Source organism: Hyperolius riggenbachi, chromosome 2 (genome assembly GCF_040937935.1).
Source record: "Hyperolius riggenbachi isolate aHypRig1 chromosome 2, aHypRig1.pri, whole genome shotgun sequence".
Classification (NCBI taxonomy): Eukaryota; Metazoa; Chordata; class Amphibia; order Anura; family Hyperoliidae; genus Hyperolius; species Hyperolius riggenbachi.
This window is the reverse complement of record NC_090647.1, coordinates 396,536,386-396,552,153: the sequence shown is the minus strand read 5'-3', so window position 1 is coordinate 396,552,153 and position 15,768 is coordinate 396,536,386. Positions and strand designations below refer to the sequence as shown.

The window sequence follows — 15,768 nt, the reverse complement described above, 5'->3', positions numbered from 1 at the left end:
CTAAACACCCACTAATTACCCATCAATCACCCATCAATCACCCCCTATCACTGTTACCTATCAGATCAGACCCTAATCTGCCCCTTGCGGGCACCCAATCACCCGCCTACACGCTCAGATTACCCTCAGACCCCCCCTTATCAATTAGCCAGGGCATTATTTACATCTATCCTTCCCTGTAATAACCCACTGATCACCTGTCAATCACCTGCCAATCACCTATCACCCATCAATCACCCCCTGTCACCGCCACCCAACAATCAGCCCAACAATCAGCCCCTAACCTGCCCCTTGCGGGCAATCTGATTACCCACCCACACCAATAGATCGCCCGCAGATCCGACATCAGATCACCACCCAAGCGCAGCGTTTACTCTCCTCTAAACACCCACTAATTACCCATCAATCACCCATCAATCACCACCTGTCACTGTTACCCATCAGATCAGACCCTAATCTGCCCCTTGCGGGCACCCAATCACCCGCCTACACGCTCAGATTACCCTCAGACCCCCCCTTATCAATTCGCCAGTGCAATATTTACATCTGTTCTCCCCTGTAATAACCCACTGATTACCTGTCAATCACCTGTCAATCACCTATCAATCACCCATCAATCACCCCCTGTCACTGCCACCCATCAATCACCCCCTGTCACTGCCACCCATCAATCACCCGCTGTCACTGCCACCCATCAATCAGCCCCTAACCTGCCCCTTGCGGGCAATCTGATCACCCACCCACACCAATAGATCGCTCGCAGATCCGACGTCCGATCACCTCCCAAGTGCAGTGTTTACATCTGTTCTCTACCCTAAACACCCACTAATTACCCATCAATCACTCCCTGTCACTGCTACCTATCAGATTAGACCCCTATCTGCCCCTAGGGCACTCAATCACCCGCCCACACCCTCAGAATGCCCTCAGACCCCAGCCCTGATCACCTCGCCAGTGCATTGCTTGCATCTATTCCCCCCTCTAATCACACCTTGAGACACCCATCAATCACCTCCTGTCACCCCCTAGCACACCTACCCATCAGATCAGGCCCTAATTTGCCCCGTGTGGGCTCCTGATCACTCGGCCAAACCCTCAGATCCCCCTCAGACCCCCTTCCGATCACCTCCCCAGTGCATTGATTGCATCTATTTTCCCCTCTAACCACCCCCTGAGACACCCATCAATCACCTCCTGTCACCCCCCTAGCACTCCTATCCATCAGATCAGGCCCAATACAACCTGTCATCTAAAAGGCCACCCTGCTTATGACCGGTTCCACAAAATTCGCCCCCTCATAGACCACCTGTCATCAAAATTTGCAGATGCTTATACCCCTGAACAGTCATTTTGAGACATTTGGTTTCCAGACTACTCACGGTTTTGGGCCCGTAAAATGCCAGGGCGGTATAGGAACCCCACAAGTGTCCCCATTTTAGAAAAAAAGACACCCCAAGGTATTCTGTTAGGTGTATGACGAGTTCATAGAAGATTTTATTTTTTGTCAAAAGTTAGCGGAAATTGATTTTTATTGTTTTTTTTCCACAAAGTGTCACTTTCCGCTAACTTTTGACAAAAAATAAAATCTTCTATGAACTCGTCATACACCTAACAGAATACCTTGGGGTGTCTTCTTTCTAAAATGGGGTCACTTGTGGGGTTCCTATACTGCCCTGGCATTTTAGGGGCCCTAAACCGCGAGGAGTAGTCTAGAAAACAAATGCCTCAAAATGACCTGTGAATAGGACGTTGGGCCCCTTAGCGCACCTAGGCTGCAAAAAAGTGTCACATGTGGTACCGCCGTACTCAGGAAAAGTAGTATAATGTGTTTTGGGGTGTATTTTTACACATACCCATGCTGGGTGGGAGAAATTTCTATGTAAATGGACAATTGTGTGTAAAAAAATCAAACAATTGTCATTTACAGAGATATTTCTCCCACTTAGCATGGGTATGTGTAAAAATACACCCCAAGGGGGGCGGAGCCAACCATGGAGGAGTAAGGACGTGAGTGTGCTGAGCTCCCGGCCCCGCATGCATTTAACAGCAATTATCACGCTAAAATCCGAACCTGGAGACAGCTAGAGGGGTATGAAGGGTGATAGAAAAGCTCCAGCCTCCGACAGGTGCCCTCCAACCCCAACTCAAAGACCTGTGACCAGATATTTTCAGGCACTGGGCCCGACCACGGAATCTACCAACATGGCGGACGCCGCATCTTCTTCCTCCCACGCCTCTACATCCTTCAAATCAGGCCCGGCAGCCCTGTGCAGCCTAGAGGACATCTGGAAATACCTACGAGGCCTCCCAACTAAACAAGATTTGGACGAGCAGACGGAGCGAATAGTCACCTCCACGAAAGCGGAGATAGCCTCCATCCACGCCGACATCTCTGGCCTATCAGACAGGGTGACCACGGTGGAGAGCGGCCTTGCGACCCTACGCGCAGAAGTGGCGCAGCTAAAAGAAGCGAAAGATAGGCAGCTCACGTGCAACCGCACGCTACGAACACAAATGGAGGACATGCAGAATAGGAACCGCCGCAATAATATAAGAGCACGTGGTGTCCCCGAGTCGGTTTCGGCTGATGATATTACTACTACCCTCCGCGCCATCTTCAACGGCCTGCTGAACCGGCCGGCGGAACAACGCCTTAAGTTCGATAGAGCGCACAGGGCCCTGAGAGCTGCCCCTACAGACCAGGAACCACCTAGGGATATCATCTGCAGGCTCCACAACTTCACGGAAAAGGAGGCCATTATGAAAGCCGCCCGCAACGCGGATATCGTTACCTGGCAGGGGGCCACGATCACTTTATTCCAGGATCTGGCTCCATCCACCCTGATCCAGCGGCGAGCCCTGAAGCCCCTGATACAAGCTTTACAGAATATGGGCGCCACCTACCACTGGGGATTCCCCTTCCAACTTGTGATGCAACACGGGTCCAACTCCTTTATCCTCCGCCACCCCTCGGAGCTGCCAGATCTGTTCCAGGCCTTCTCAATGGCTAAAGTGGACCTACCGGAGTGGGACCCCGACACCATGGACACCACGCGGCCGCCCAAAAAACGCGGCCCTCGCCGCTGAGGACATGTGAGTAGCACCATGCTTTGTTGCCCCTGTGAACTGCTGGCCGGCTCGCCCTGACCGGCTCCCCCCAAGGCCTTGCACCAGAAACTATGCCCTAAATCCCACCCTTACTCTCCTGCCGGCATTGGACCGCCACGGACTTTACCGCTCCGCATCCCCTGTTGCTCACATTGAGCCCCCCCCCCCCCCCTGAACCTTAGCCCATCATCCGCATTACAAGACGGGCCTGTTTTTATACACTACTCTCATATGCCCCCCTTTGTGTGCTGTGACGGGCATGCCGAAGCTCCCCACGTGAACATTAAAGGGATTCATACTCCTAGGACCCAATTTGTGGATATACCCCAAACGAACTCCCGCCATCACGAACTGCCCAACAACCCCACTGCACGGATCCCCCTGTTCCACATTCAAAGCCAATCATTAGCATCTCCATGCTTTTTATTTTGTAGAAAGTATTGCGCAGGAAACGCACACACCATAGCGAACAATGGAGGAGGGGTGGGGGGGCTTTCCGCCATCTTATCGCTGAGCATGTTGTTATCGTCATTCATGTGCAGCTGGATGGCGGGGAGCTCGACCCTCCCCATACAGGATTGTGTCTGTGGGAACGAGCTCTTGAGCGCGTCTTGCTGTAATCTTGAGCTGGGGGGCGCCCTGGGGGCGCTGGGGGACGCGGGGGCACCCCTCGGGAGCCATTTAAACCTCTCATGCCGATGCCCTCTTCTGTGGTCGGCTGCGGGGGGGGGGGGGGCCCTGCGTCTCCGGGCGCCTGCGGGGTGCATTTGATTATTTGTAAGTGTATGGCGCATTTTGTTGTGGCTCAGCCTATCTATTCGCCTTGACATTTCACGCTGGACGCTTTGGTTGCCGCCGGTGGGGAGATGGAACGGGGTCACGGGGCACCATACCCGCCCTCCTTCCTTCCCCTCCCTGGATGCAATGATGGACTTTCCCATCTCCCTCCCGGCCTGTCATATCCCGGGGCGCACGAACCCGTGTTGCCCCTGGGCTGTGGCGGCCGGCCTGGGGGATGGGATACACGGTACCTAGCGGGGGAGGGGGAGGGATTGAAACAACCGTGGCCATCTGATCCTGGGGCTCGATGTGCAAATTCAGGGGACCGTACTGCAACAAAGGGCCAGGTAATTGCGCATACTGCTGTATTATTGACCAATGTGAAATATCTCGGTAGCAATGCGAAACTCATTGTGTACACGGCAGATCTAAACTGATGTTCTGATGTGGGGAGAGTATATGTGAGGGGGGACGGGTCGATTTGGGGCAAGTAGACCGGCAATGGGGGAAGAATAGTACACGATGTTAAGGTGCTGCGTATGTTCTATATCCTTTTATGTTGTTTGTAGAAACACCTAGAATACCCCTCTCAGGTTCACATCAGCCAATGCGCTGTTCCCCGTTTCGACACTAAGCATGCGGGACCCCGGGAGCATCGGGACACATACCTCTCTTAGGTCTGGTCTTCCTTACCCCGCGGCTAAACGCCACGTTCTCTGGAGACTTAGAGTCTCTCACTTGAAGGGATAATACACCCACATACTGGGCACATCACGTGACCCACAGGTAAATCTTGGTACAGACTGTACATTACCTATGTTGTTTGTGTGGTTTGTTACACACTTTATGTTATCTATCTCTCTTGACCTATCTTCTACTCTAGCTCTTCTCTTCTCAGTTACTATTGCTGATATTACTCTACTAATTCCCTCTTGTGTGATGTGTCGGGGGGTTTGCCCGGTGTTGGTGCGCATTCCAGCAGGCACTTAGGCTGCTGTCCTTGAACGCCAGGGGTTTGAATGTCCCGGAAAAAAGATCCTCTATTTTAAATGTATGTCATAAGGATAGAGCAAATTTCATTTGCCTACAAGAAACTCATTTTAAAGGACCCAAAACTCCCAAGCTGACCAATAAATACTATAAACAGGCATATTACAGTCTCCCCCAAGATAACAAAACTAAGGGCACGGCCATCCTGATCTCCAGAGATACCCCTTTTAGTCTCCAGGCAGAATATAGTGATCCACTGGGTCGTTTCAATCTGATTAAGGGTACAGTGTATAATCAAAAAATCACAATTGGATCCTTCTATGCCCCCAATACTCAGCAGGTCACTTTTCTACAGGCTTTCTTATCCAAACTCAGTTCATTTGCTGAGGGAAGCATAGCTATAGGAGGTGACCTTAATCTCGCACTGGATCCCATATTGGATTCCTCCTCTCAGAAATTTCCGATCTCCAAAAGGCTCCTTCGTAGATCTAGATCCCTCCTCCATAAAATGCAACTAATTGACATTTGGAGAATACACAACCCTTCGCAAAAGGACTATACCTTTTTCTCCTTCCCTCACTCATCTTACTCGAGGATTGATTATATCTTCTTATCACAAAACCTTTTATCAGTCACCTCCACGGCCAAAATTGGGAGCATATCACTTTCTGACCATGCGCCAGTTTCGGTTGATATTGCTTTGGGAGAGTGCAGAAAGGGTAGCGCATCTTGGCGATTAAACAACTCATTACTCCAAGATAAAACGTTTTATCAAAAATTCAAAGGTGAGATGGAAGAATTCTTCCAAATTAACAACAAGGAAGATATATCCCCCTCTACCCTATGGGAAACAAACAAATGTTATGCGCGAAGTTTACTGATCAGAGAGGGAGCCAGAAGGAAGTGGATGAGAGAGAAGGAGATCCAGGACACTTTTAAAGCCATAGAATCCCTAGAAACTCAGCACAAACTTTCTTGCTCACCGGAAGCACTAACAGCCCTCACTAAACACAGGGAGATCCTTAAGAAGCTCCTTTTTCACAAAGCCAAGTACGCGGCTGAAAGATGCCGTCGCACTTTTTATGAATATGGGAATAAATGCAGCTCTATCCTAGCGAAGGCCCTTAAGACCCAACAAATCTCCAATTATATCCCAGGTATTAAAAACAAAAATTCCAAGATGGTACACAAATATGAAGACATTTCTGGAGCATTCCGAGACTATTACTCTAACTTATACAATCTGCCCCCACGCACTGACAAACCACCCACTACCATTAACAGAGTCCATATATCAGACTACATACAGCAGTCAGGTATGCCCTCCCTAACAGAAGCCCAATCCAAAGAACTTGAGGAACCTTTCACAGATGACGAGCTTTGCACCGCGCTCTCTCAGATGCCCTCCGGGAAAGCCCCAGGACCAGATGGGTATACATCCGAATATTACAAAAAGCTCTGTCCCCTCTTGGCCCCTTTCATGTTAAGAGTCTTTAACTCCATCGCAGAGTGCCCCTCGGCCCAAAGCGCAATTCCAACTCAGATGCTAGAATCCCATATATCTGTTATCCCAAAAGCAGGAAAAGACCCCTCCCAATGCCAGAGCTACAGACCAATATCACTGCTGAACGTTGACCTTAAATTATATGCTAAAATGTTAGCCAATCGGTTAGCCCCACTCCTAAATGGCCTGGTACACCCTGATCAGGTGGGATTTGTACCGGGAAGAGAGGCGAGGGACAACACAATCCGCACCCTGAATGCCCTTCACTGGGTGAGGTCCCGGTCCACCCCCACTTTATTACTATCCACAGATGCGGAGAAAGCATTTGATAGGGTGGACTGGGACTTCATTGAAGAAACCCTCCGCCATATTGGTCTGGGTGAAAGGACATGCAAACAAATTTTAGCATTATATTCCCGCCCACACGCTAAAGTGAAGGCTAATGGGGTGTTGTCCGGGCCGTTCTCCATTCATAATGGGACCAGACAGGGCTGCCCCCTGTCCCCCCTAATTTTTGCCCTGTCCCTGGAACCCTTCCTATGCACAATACGTAACAATCCTGACATTAAGGGTATCAGTTTCCCACGCTCCACCCATAAAGTGGCCGCCTATGCGGATGATCTGCTTTTTTACCTCACCAACCCGCACATCTCGTTACCCAATTTGCTAGCAGAATTTAAAAGGTATGGTCAGCTCTCCAATATGGCCATTAACTATGATAAAAGTGAGGCTCTGGGGGTACTGCTATCAGCAGAACTGAGGTCCTTACTGCAATCGAATTTCCCATTCAAATGGCCCAATAAAGCTCTAAAATACCTAGGAGTACAGATCACCCCAAATCCTAAGGACCTCTTCTCAGTTAACTTCATCCCCACCTTAGAAAATATTAAACAAGACCTTCTCCGCTGGGATAAACCACATTTTTCCTGGTTCGGCAGAGCTAACATTATCAAAATGACTATTATGCCCCGTATACTGTATCTATTCCAAACATTACCGATTTTTATCCCCACCAAATACTTTCAAACAGTCACGCAAACCTTCTCAAAATTCATTTGGAATGGCTGTAAACCAAGGCTCAAATACTCCCTTCAAACTGCCCCTAAGGAGATGGGAGGGATGGCTATCCCTAACCCACGTCTGTACCACTCAGCAGCCACCCTGACTAGAGTCATAGATTGGCATAGACACTCACGCTTTAAAAGATGGGTCTCTATGGAAAACGAGATAATGGAGGGACGGCTCGCACACTGCCCCTGGTTTGCTCCCTCATACAAAATAACAGACCCAGCAGCCTCTTTGATATCTCAGACACTAAAAACGCTGACAAAACATAGGCAAAACCCTGATATCTCACCTTGGCCCTCGCCTCTACTCCCTATTTTGGACAATCCGAGTTTCTTGCCTGGCCTTCCCCTCAATAGCTATCCTCAATGGCGCACTGGCGCCATGCTTCGGGCACAATCTCTCCTCTCTGAAGGAGACTGGATCACGTTACCAAACCTTAGACAGACACTTAACTCCCAGAACTTAGATCATTGGTCATGGCTCCAGTTTAGACACTTCATTATGACCCAGGGACCCAAAACAGCCTTCTCCAGACCCTTAACGACACTTGAGCAAACCTGTTTAGAAGAGGGACCGATGAGAGGTATGGTCTCGCTATTATACTCACTTCTGAACAACCCGGAAGCGCCAGCATCACACTATAAAGAAAAATGGGAACAGGACCTGGGAATGACCTTCTCCAACAAACAGTGGAGTAAAATACTTACCTTCTCGCACAAATGCTCTATAGCATCTAAAACTCAAGAGGCCGGTTACAAAATCTTCACAAGGTGGTACCTCACCCCATCCAAACTACATCAAATGTTCCCAAGGTCCTCCCCTCTTTGTTGGAGATGTGGGCTGGAGACGGGAACCTTGATACACATATTTTGGGCATGTAATAAGATTTCACAATTCTGGTCTGACATAAGGGACCTAATACACACAATGACTGACTTTCTCCCACCAGACTCTCCAGCCTTCTTCCTACTTCACCACAACACCTGGTCTATTCGCAGATATAAAAAAACCCTCACGAGACATCTAGTAAACGCAGCGAGGGCCTTGATAGCAAGGAAGTGGAAATCCACAGATCCCCCCACAATACAGGAATGGCTAAGAGAAGTAGATCAGATAAGGTACATGGAAGACCTCACTGCCACTATACATGAAAGTCATGAAAAATACTGGAAAACATGGTTTGGCTGGTTTGAGTTCAAAGAAACAGACCAATATGGGTCCCTGGTGTCTAACCGAAATCCTCTTTAATTCGTCTGCAAAACGCATGATCCCCCCTGGCGTTCTGGGAAAATGCGGACCGACCGCGGGGCGAGCTCTCGACACAACCCATAACTCTCTCTCTCACTTTCTCTTTCTTCTCACTCTTCTTTCTCTTCTTACCCCTCCTCACGTTCTCTCTAGTCACGGACACCTATAATACTAGAAAGGGGAAATATCGTTCGATGCGTTCCCCACACAGTCCTGTATCTTGTACACAGACATGCTGCAAAAAGGGGGTTATGCTCTCTATCTAGGTACAATCACACTACCGGACAAGCCCTATTGTAAGTTCCCTATGGGCGTAGGGCTGTCAGCTTTTCTTTCCGAAATATCCTAGAAAAGAGACCCTCCCTTAAGACACGATAGGCCTCCTACCCCTTTTGTGACATAGAAAATACAATGAGGCCCTCTGATAAATTTTGAAGGACTGCTCTGGCCTGCGGTCTAACAGTATGCTACTTAACTTATAGCAAAGAGGTCCCTCCCCTTATACTCAACACTGTTTTGGAATAGTTTCCCCTGTTCTTCTTCACATATACGAACTGCACTTTGTATGGTTTCCCTATGCTAAGATTATGTAAAATGTTTGCTCTACCAAAAAGATGTAACCTTTATATGATACCTATTGTTGACATTGTCATGACTGTCCGTTTGCTGTTCATTTTCTCTTTATCTTTGGAAAAATATAAATAAAAGAATCTCTAAAAAAAAAAAAAAATACACCCCAAAACGCATTATACTACTTCTCCTGAGTACGGCGGTACCACATGTGTGGCACTTTTTTACACCCTAAGTACGCTAAGGGGCCCAAAGTCCAATGAGTACCTTTAGGATTTCACAGGTCATTTTGCGACATTTGGTTTCAAGACTACTCCTCACGGTTTAGGGCCCCTAAAATGCCAGGGCAGTATAGGAACCCCACAAATGACCCCATTCTAGAAAGAAGACACCCAAAGGTATTCCGTACGGAGTATGGTGAGTTCATAGAAGATTTTATTTTTTGTCACAAGTTAGCGGAAAATTACACTTTGTGAAAAAAAACTATTAAAATCAATTTCCGCTAACTTGTGACAAAAAAATAAAAACTTCTATGAACTCACCATACTCCTAATGGAATACCTTGGGGTGTCTTCTTTCTAAAATGGGGTCATTAGTGGGGTTCCTATACTGCCCTGGCATTTTAGGGGCCCTAAACCGCGAGGAGTAGTCTTGAAACAAAAATGACCTGTGAAATCCTAAAGGTACTCATTGGACTTTGGGCCCCTTAGTGCAGTTAGGGTGCAAAAAAGTGCCACACATGTGGTATCGCCGTACTCGGGAGAAGTAGTATAATGTGTTTTGGGGTGTATTTTTACACATACCCATGCTGGGTGGGAGAAATACCTCTGTAAATGACAATCTTTTGATTTTTTTACACACAATTGTCCATTTACACACAATTGTCCATTTGGTATTTCTCCCACCCAGCATGGGTATGTGTAAAAATACACCCCAAAAACACATTGTACTACTTCTCCCGAGTATGGCGATACCACATGTGTGGCACTTTTTTACACCCTAAGTACGCTAAGGGGCCCAAAGTCCAATGAGTACCTTTAGGATTTCACAGGTCATTTTGCGACATTTGGTTTCAAGACTACTCCTCACGGTTTAGGGCCCCTAAAATGCCAGGGCAGTATAGGAACCCCACAAATGAACCCCATTCTAGAAAGAAGACACCCAAAGGTATTCCGTACGGAGTATGGTGAGTTCATAGAAGATTTTATTTTTTGTCACAAGTTAGCGGAAAATGACACTTTGTGAAAAAAAACTATTAAAATCAATTTCCGCTAACTTGTGACAAAAAAATAAAAACTTCTATGAACTCACCATACTCCTAACGGAATACCTTGGGGTGTCTTCTTTCTAAAATGGGGTCATTAGTGGGGTTCCTATACTGCCCTGGCATTTTAGGGGCCCTAAACCGCGAGGAGTAGTCTTGAAACAAAAATGACCTGTGAAATCCTAAAGGTACTCATTGGACTTTGGGCCCCTTAGTGCAGTTAGGGTGCAAAAAAGTGCCACACATGTGGTATCGCCGTACTCAGGAAAAGTAGTATAATGTGTTTTGGGGTGTATTTTTACACATACCCATGCTGGGTGGGAGAAATACCTCTGTAAATGACAATCTTTTGATTTTTTTTACACACAATTGTCCATTTACAGAGGTATTTCTCCCACCCAGCATGGGTATGTGTAAAAATACACCCCAAAACACATTGTACTACTTCTCCCGAGTATGGCGATACCACATGTGTGGCACTTTTTTGCACCCTAACTGCGCTAAAGGGCCCAAAGTCCAATGAGTACCTTTAGGATTTCACAGGTCATTTTGAGAAATTTCGTTTCAAGACTACTCCTCACGGTTTAGGGCCCCTAAAATGCCAGGGCAGTATAGGAACCCCACAAATGACCCCATTTTAGAAAGAAGACACCCCAAGGTATTCCGTTAGTAGTATGGCGAGTTCATAGAAGATTTTATTTTTTGTCACAAGTTAGCGGAAATTGATTTTAATTGTGTTTTTTCACAAAGTGTCATTTTCCGCTAACTTTTGACAAAAAATAAAATCTTCTATGAACTCACCATACTCCTAACGGAATACCTTGGGGTGTCTTCTTTCTAAAATAGGGTCATTTGTGGGGTTCCTATACTGCCCTGGCATTTTAGGGGCCCTAAACCGTGAGGAGTAGTCTTGAAACGAAATTTCTCAAAATGACCTGTGAAATCCTAAAGGTACTCATTGGACTTTGGACCCTTTAGCGCAGTTAGGGTGCAAAAAAGTGCCACACATGTGGTATCGCCGTACTCAGGAGAAGTAGTATAATGTGTTTTGTGGTGTATTTTTACACATACCCATGCTGAGTGGGAGAAAGATCTCTGTAAATGGACAATTGTGTGTAAAAAAAATTAACAAATTGTCATTTACAGAGATATTTCTCCCACCCAGCATGGGTATGTGTAAAAATACACCCCAAAACACATACTACTTCTCCTGAGTACGGCAATACCACATGTGTGGCACTTTTTTGCAGCCTAACTGCGCTAAGGGGTCCAAAGTCCAATGAGCACCTTTAGGCTTTACAGGGGTGCTTACAATTTAGCACCCCCCAAAATGTCAGGACAGTAAACACACCCCACAAATGACCCCATTTTGGAAAGTAGACCCTTCAAGGTATTCAGAGAGGGGCATGGTGAGTCCGTGGCAGATTTCATTTTTTTTTTGTCGCAAGTTAGAAGAAATGGAAACTTTTTTTTTTTTTTCTCACAAAGTGTCATTTTCCGCTTACTTGTGACAAAAAATAATATCTTCTATGAACTCACTATGCCTCTCAGTGAATACTTTGGGATGTCTTCTTTCCAAAATGGGGTCATTTGGGGGATATTTATACTATCCTGGAATTCTAGCCCCTCATGAAACATGACAGGGGGTCAGAAAAGTCAGAGATGCTTAAAAATGGGAAAATTCACTTTTTGCACCATAGTTTGTAAACGCTATAACTTTTACCCAAACCAATAAATATACACTGAATGGGGTTTTTTTTATCAAAAACATGTTTGTCCACATTTTTCGCGCTGCATGTATACAGAAATTTTACTTTATTTGAAAAATGTCAGCACAGAAAGTTAAAAAAATCATTTTTTTGCCAAAATTCATGTCTTTTTTGATGAATATAATAAAAAGTAAAAATCGCAGGAGCAATCAAATAGCACCAAAAGAAAGCTTTATTAGTGACAAGAAAAGGAGCCAAAATTCATTTACGTGGTAGGTTGTATGAGCGAGCAATAAACCGTGAAAGCTGCAGTGGTCTGAATGGACAGCAACATAGGGGAAAGGTAATTTATAGCTAATTTTACTCTGAAAGAAACATATTCCTTATTTGTATATGTTTTACATGTATTTTGAATTGTACAATTTTTCACGATAGTGGTCCTTTAAAGCTATTGATATGCAACACCAGTGTTACCACTAGAAATTGTAAAAGTGACCCTCTAAATAGTGATGATCGTAATCGTAAATTTCGTGTAAATTTACGCAATTATGCCTATACGTAATTACGATTTGCTAACTTAATTGATTTAGTAGTCATTCGTAATTTCGCTTTAAAATATGCGTAATTTTTGCGAAAGTTCGCATAATTTTGTGCCGATTGTGGAGGTTAATAGCAAAGCCCCCATACATGTTACTGACACCAAACTTGGCTTGCTACCTATGTTAAAGGAGAGTGGGTACAAGGGAAAACATTTTTTCAAATAGACCATATAGTTTTTGAGAAAATCGATTTTAAAAATGCAAAGAAAAAATGGTTTTTAAACTTGAAAAAATTACAATTTAAAAACCATTTTTCTTTGTAGTTTTTGAGAAAATCGATTTTAAAAAATACAATGTCATTTTGAAAAATTAATTTTTTGACTTGTACCTAATATTCTCCTTAACATATGTACCAATTTTGGTAGTAATCGCATGTATGGGGGCTATGCTATTAACTGCCAAAGGCAGCACAAAATTTTGCGAAATTGCACGAAAATTACACAAAAAATTACGCAAAATTATGAAATACTACTTTTACATATGAAATTATAATTTCATATGTACATGCAAAATTTCGGCCCATCACTGCCTCTGAAGTGACCATTAACATTTTTTCATTTGTTGAGTTTGCTTCTAGTTTTGATTTTGTTTACTCTAAATGTATTATTTCCATTACAGGAGGAAATGACCAGTGCCTTAGCTACAATGAGAGTTGACTACGAGCAAATTAAGATAAAGAAAATTGAAGATGCCTCCAACCCACTTCTCCAAAAGAGGCGGAAGAAGATTCTACCTCATGTTACCACCCACTGAGCGAATGCCTTTTTTCAGTATGCTTTTCAACTATTGATGTTCCAATTCCACTAGCAGGTGTACTGTAACTGTAGCTGTGGATTCAAAATACCATAGTAATAAAATGAGAAAGGCTTTTCTTCTGTAGGATTTATTTATGCCTACTTTAAGGCTCCTTGTGGCTTTCCTGATTATTTACTCAATTGCTGGCCTAAAAGGTTAGGAAAAAAATGTTTTGGTAAAAAAATAAAGCCTTTGATTACCATCTAAAAAATAATGCAAGCATTTAGAATTCCAACCCCCATCTTTGAAAAAGACTTAAAGCGGGATTGTCACCATAAAAATCAAATTTCAACAGCAACTGGTCGGAGTGTGTATTAAGTAATAAAGATGCTAATCCTGCATTCAAAACTTTTTCTGCTGTTACGGTTTGGCATTACACATACCTTAGGAGCACTGGCCCTTTAATTGCTATTGGCTGGCAAAACAGTTGCATGCTGGGGGGTCTTTTTTCTATAATATATTGCTCCTCTTCCCTTTATTTCCACCCTCCTTCTAATGGCATAAGACAGTACACTTCCTATTATAGACCCTCAGTGGGAGTTTCTGAAGACTCTGGGATGAGGGCGGGTAACGAATACACAATTAGCAAGAGGAGAAAAAGAGTGAGGGAGGAAATTATGTCAGGATTAGCTTCATTCAAAAGTAACCAAGATGGAAACGTCTAGAATAGGATTCTCTGCTGTTCCATAAAAATTCACAGGAATCCTAATGTGGACAGTGCAATACATCTGTTATGTAAGTAGAACTAGGGTTTGATTCACAAAGCTAACTGTTAGCATGCTTGTGATAAGCCCCTTATCACGCCTAAACTCCATTTAGGCGTGATAAGTTCTGATCACGCTCAAAGTCCGGCACGCAAAGTTTTGCGTGCGCACAGCACAGTGTGCGCAAAGTGCCCATTCACCTCTATGCGACGTTTCGCGCGCACCCTGCGCTGTTGTGCGCGATGGGATTCAAAAACCGGTGCTAACCTACTTAGCACCCGGCTTATCATGCCCAAAGGTGCTAAGCAGGTTAGCACAGCTTTGTGAATCAAGCTGCTAGTATTTATCTACATATGTTTTTCATTTCTCGGTTAGCAAGGATGTCACCTCTTCTTGAAGTGAAAATAAACTGATGAGACAAACACTAGGGACTCGATTCACAAAGAGGCGCTAACCTAGTTAGCATGCCTAAAGGCTTGGGGCGTGCAAACTAGGGTGCTACAAACACTTGTGCGTTAGCACGCACAAAGCTTTATACGCAAAACTTTGCATGCACAAAGATTTGAGCCGCGCGGTGTGCCGCAAAATGTCGCATGCTCATGAGCTAAATACGCCTAATAAGCGCACTTAGCGCGCAAACGGTACAATGTTTCGCACGCACCGCAAAGTTTTCGAGTGATGCGTTAGCTCTTTTAGGTGTGCTAAGGGCCTTTTCACAGGCGTGCTAACACTTAGCACCCTTTTGTGAATCAAGCCCAAGATCTGTGATCCTAATCCTATATAGGACTTTCTTGAAATCTCAGTCTTCTTTTGGTTTAAAGGAATAAAAATATAAGCTGACTGTATCAAGCAAATACAATTTCTCTACCTCCCGTATAGAAAATCTTAAACTGTGGAACTTATTGAAATCTGTTTCCTGCTTCCACGTGTGTTTTATGACCTGCTGTTACTTATCATCACTTGTGAGGCCACAAGTGAATTTAACATGGCCACACTTGTTAAATCACTTGTGAGGCCACATATGGAGTATGGAAAACAGTTTTGGGCACCACATTATAGAAAGGACATTGACCTCCTGGAAAAGGTACAAAAACGGGCAACTAGATTAATCAGAGGGATGGAAGATATCACTAATAAAGGTTGAACAAACTGGGATATTTAGCTTGGAAAAAAGGCGACTAAGAGGTGACCTTATTAACATGTATTAACCATTCCTGCCGCCTGGACGTGATTGTCACGTCCAGGTGGCTGCTGCAGTGCTGTTATGCGCGCTCTCACGCGTACCTGTGCCACGCCCCGTTAGCCTGGAGATCAATGAATGGGAACATACAGTGGTGTGAAAAACTATTTGCCCCCTTCCTGATTTCTTATTCTTTTGCATGTTTGTCACACTTAAATGTTTCTGCTCATCAAAAACCGTTAACTATTA

General features: G+C 45.0%; 1 protein-coding gene across 1 annotated transcript in view; it reads left to right on the top strand.

Annotated features, from left to right (window-relative positions):
- Positions 1-13,711, top strand: part of MAPKAPK2 (MAPK activated protein kinase 2) — a 378,176-nt gene extending 364,465 nt beyond the window's left edge. The window contains exon 10 of the mRNA XM_068266238.1: positions 13,459-13,711. Coding sequence (XP_068122339.1) covers positions 13,459-13,593 — 135 coding nt within the window. The 3' untranslated portion in view covers positions 13,594-13,711. The remainder of the gene's footprint in view (positions 1-13,458) is intronic.
- Positions 13,712-15,768: the final 2,057 nt, after the last annotated feature.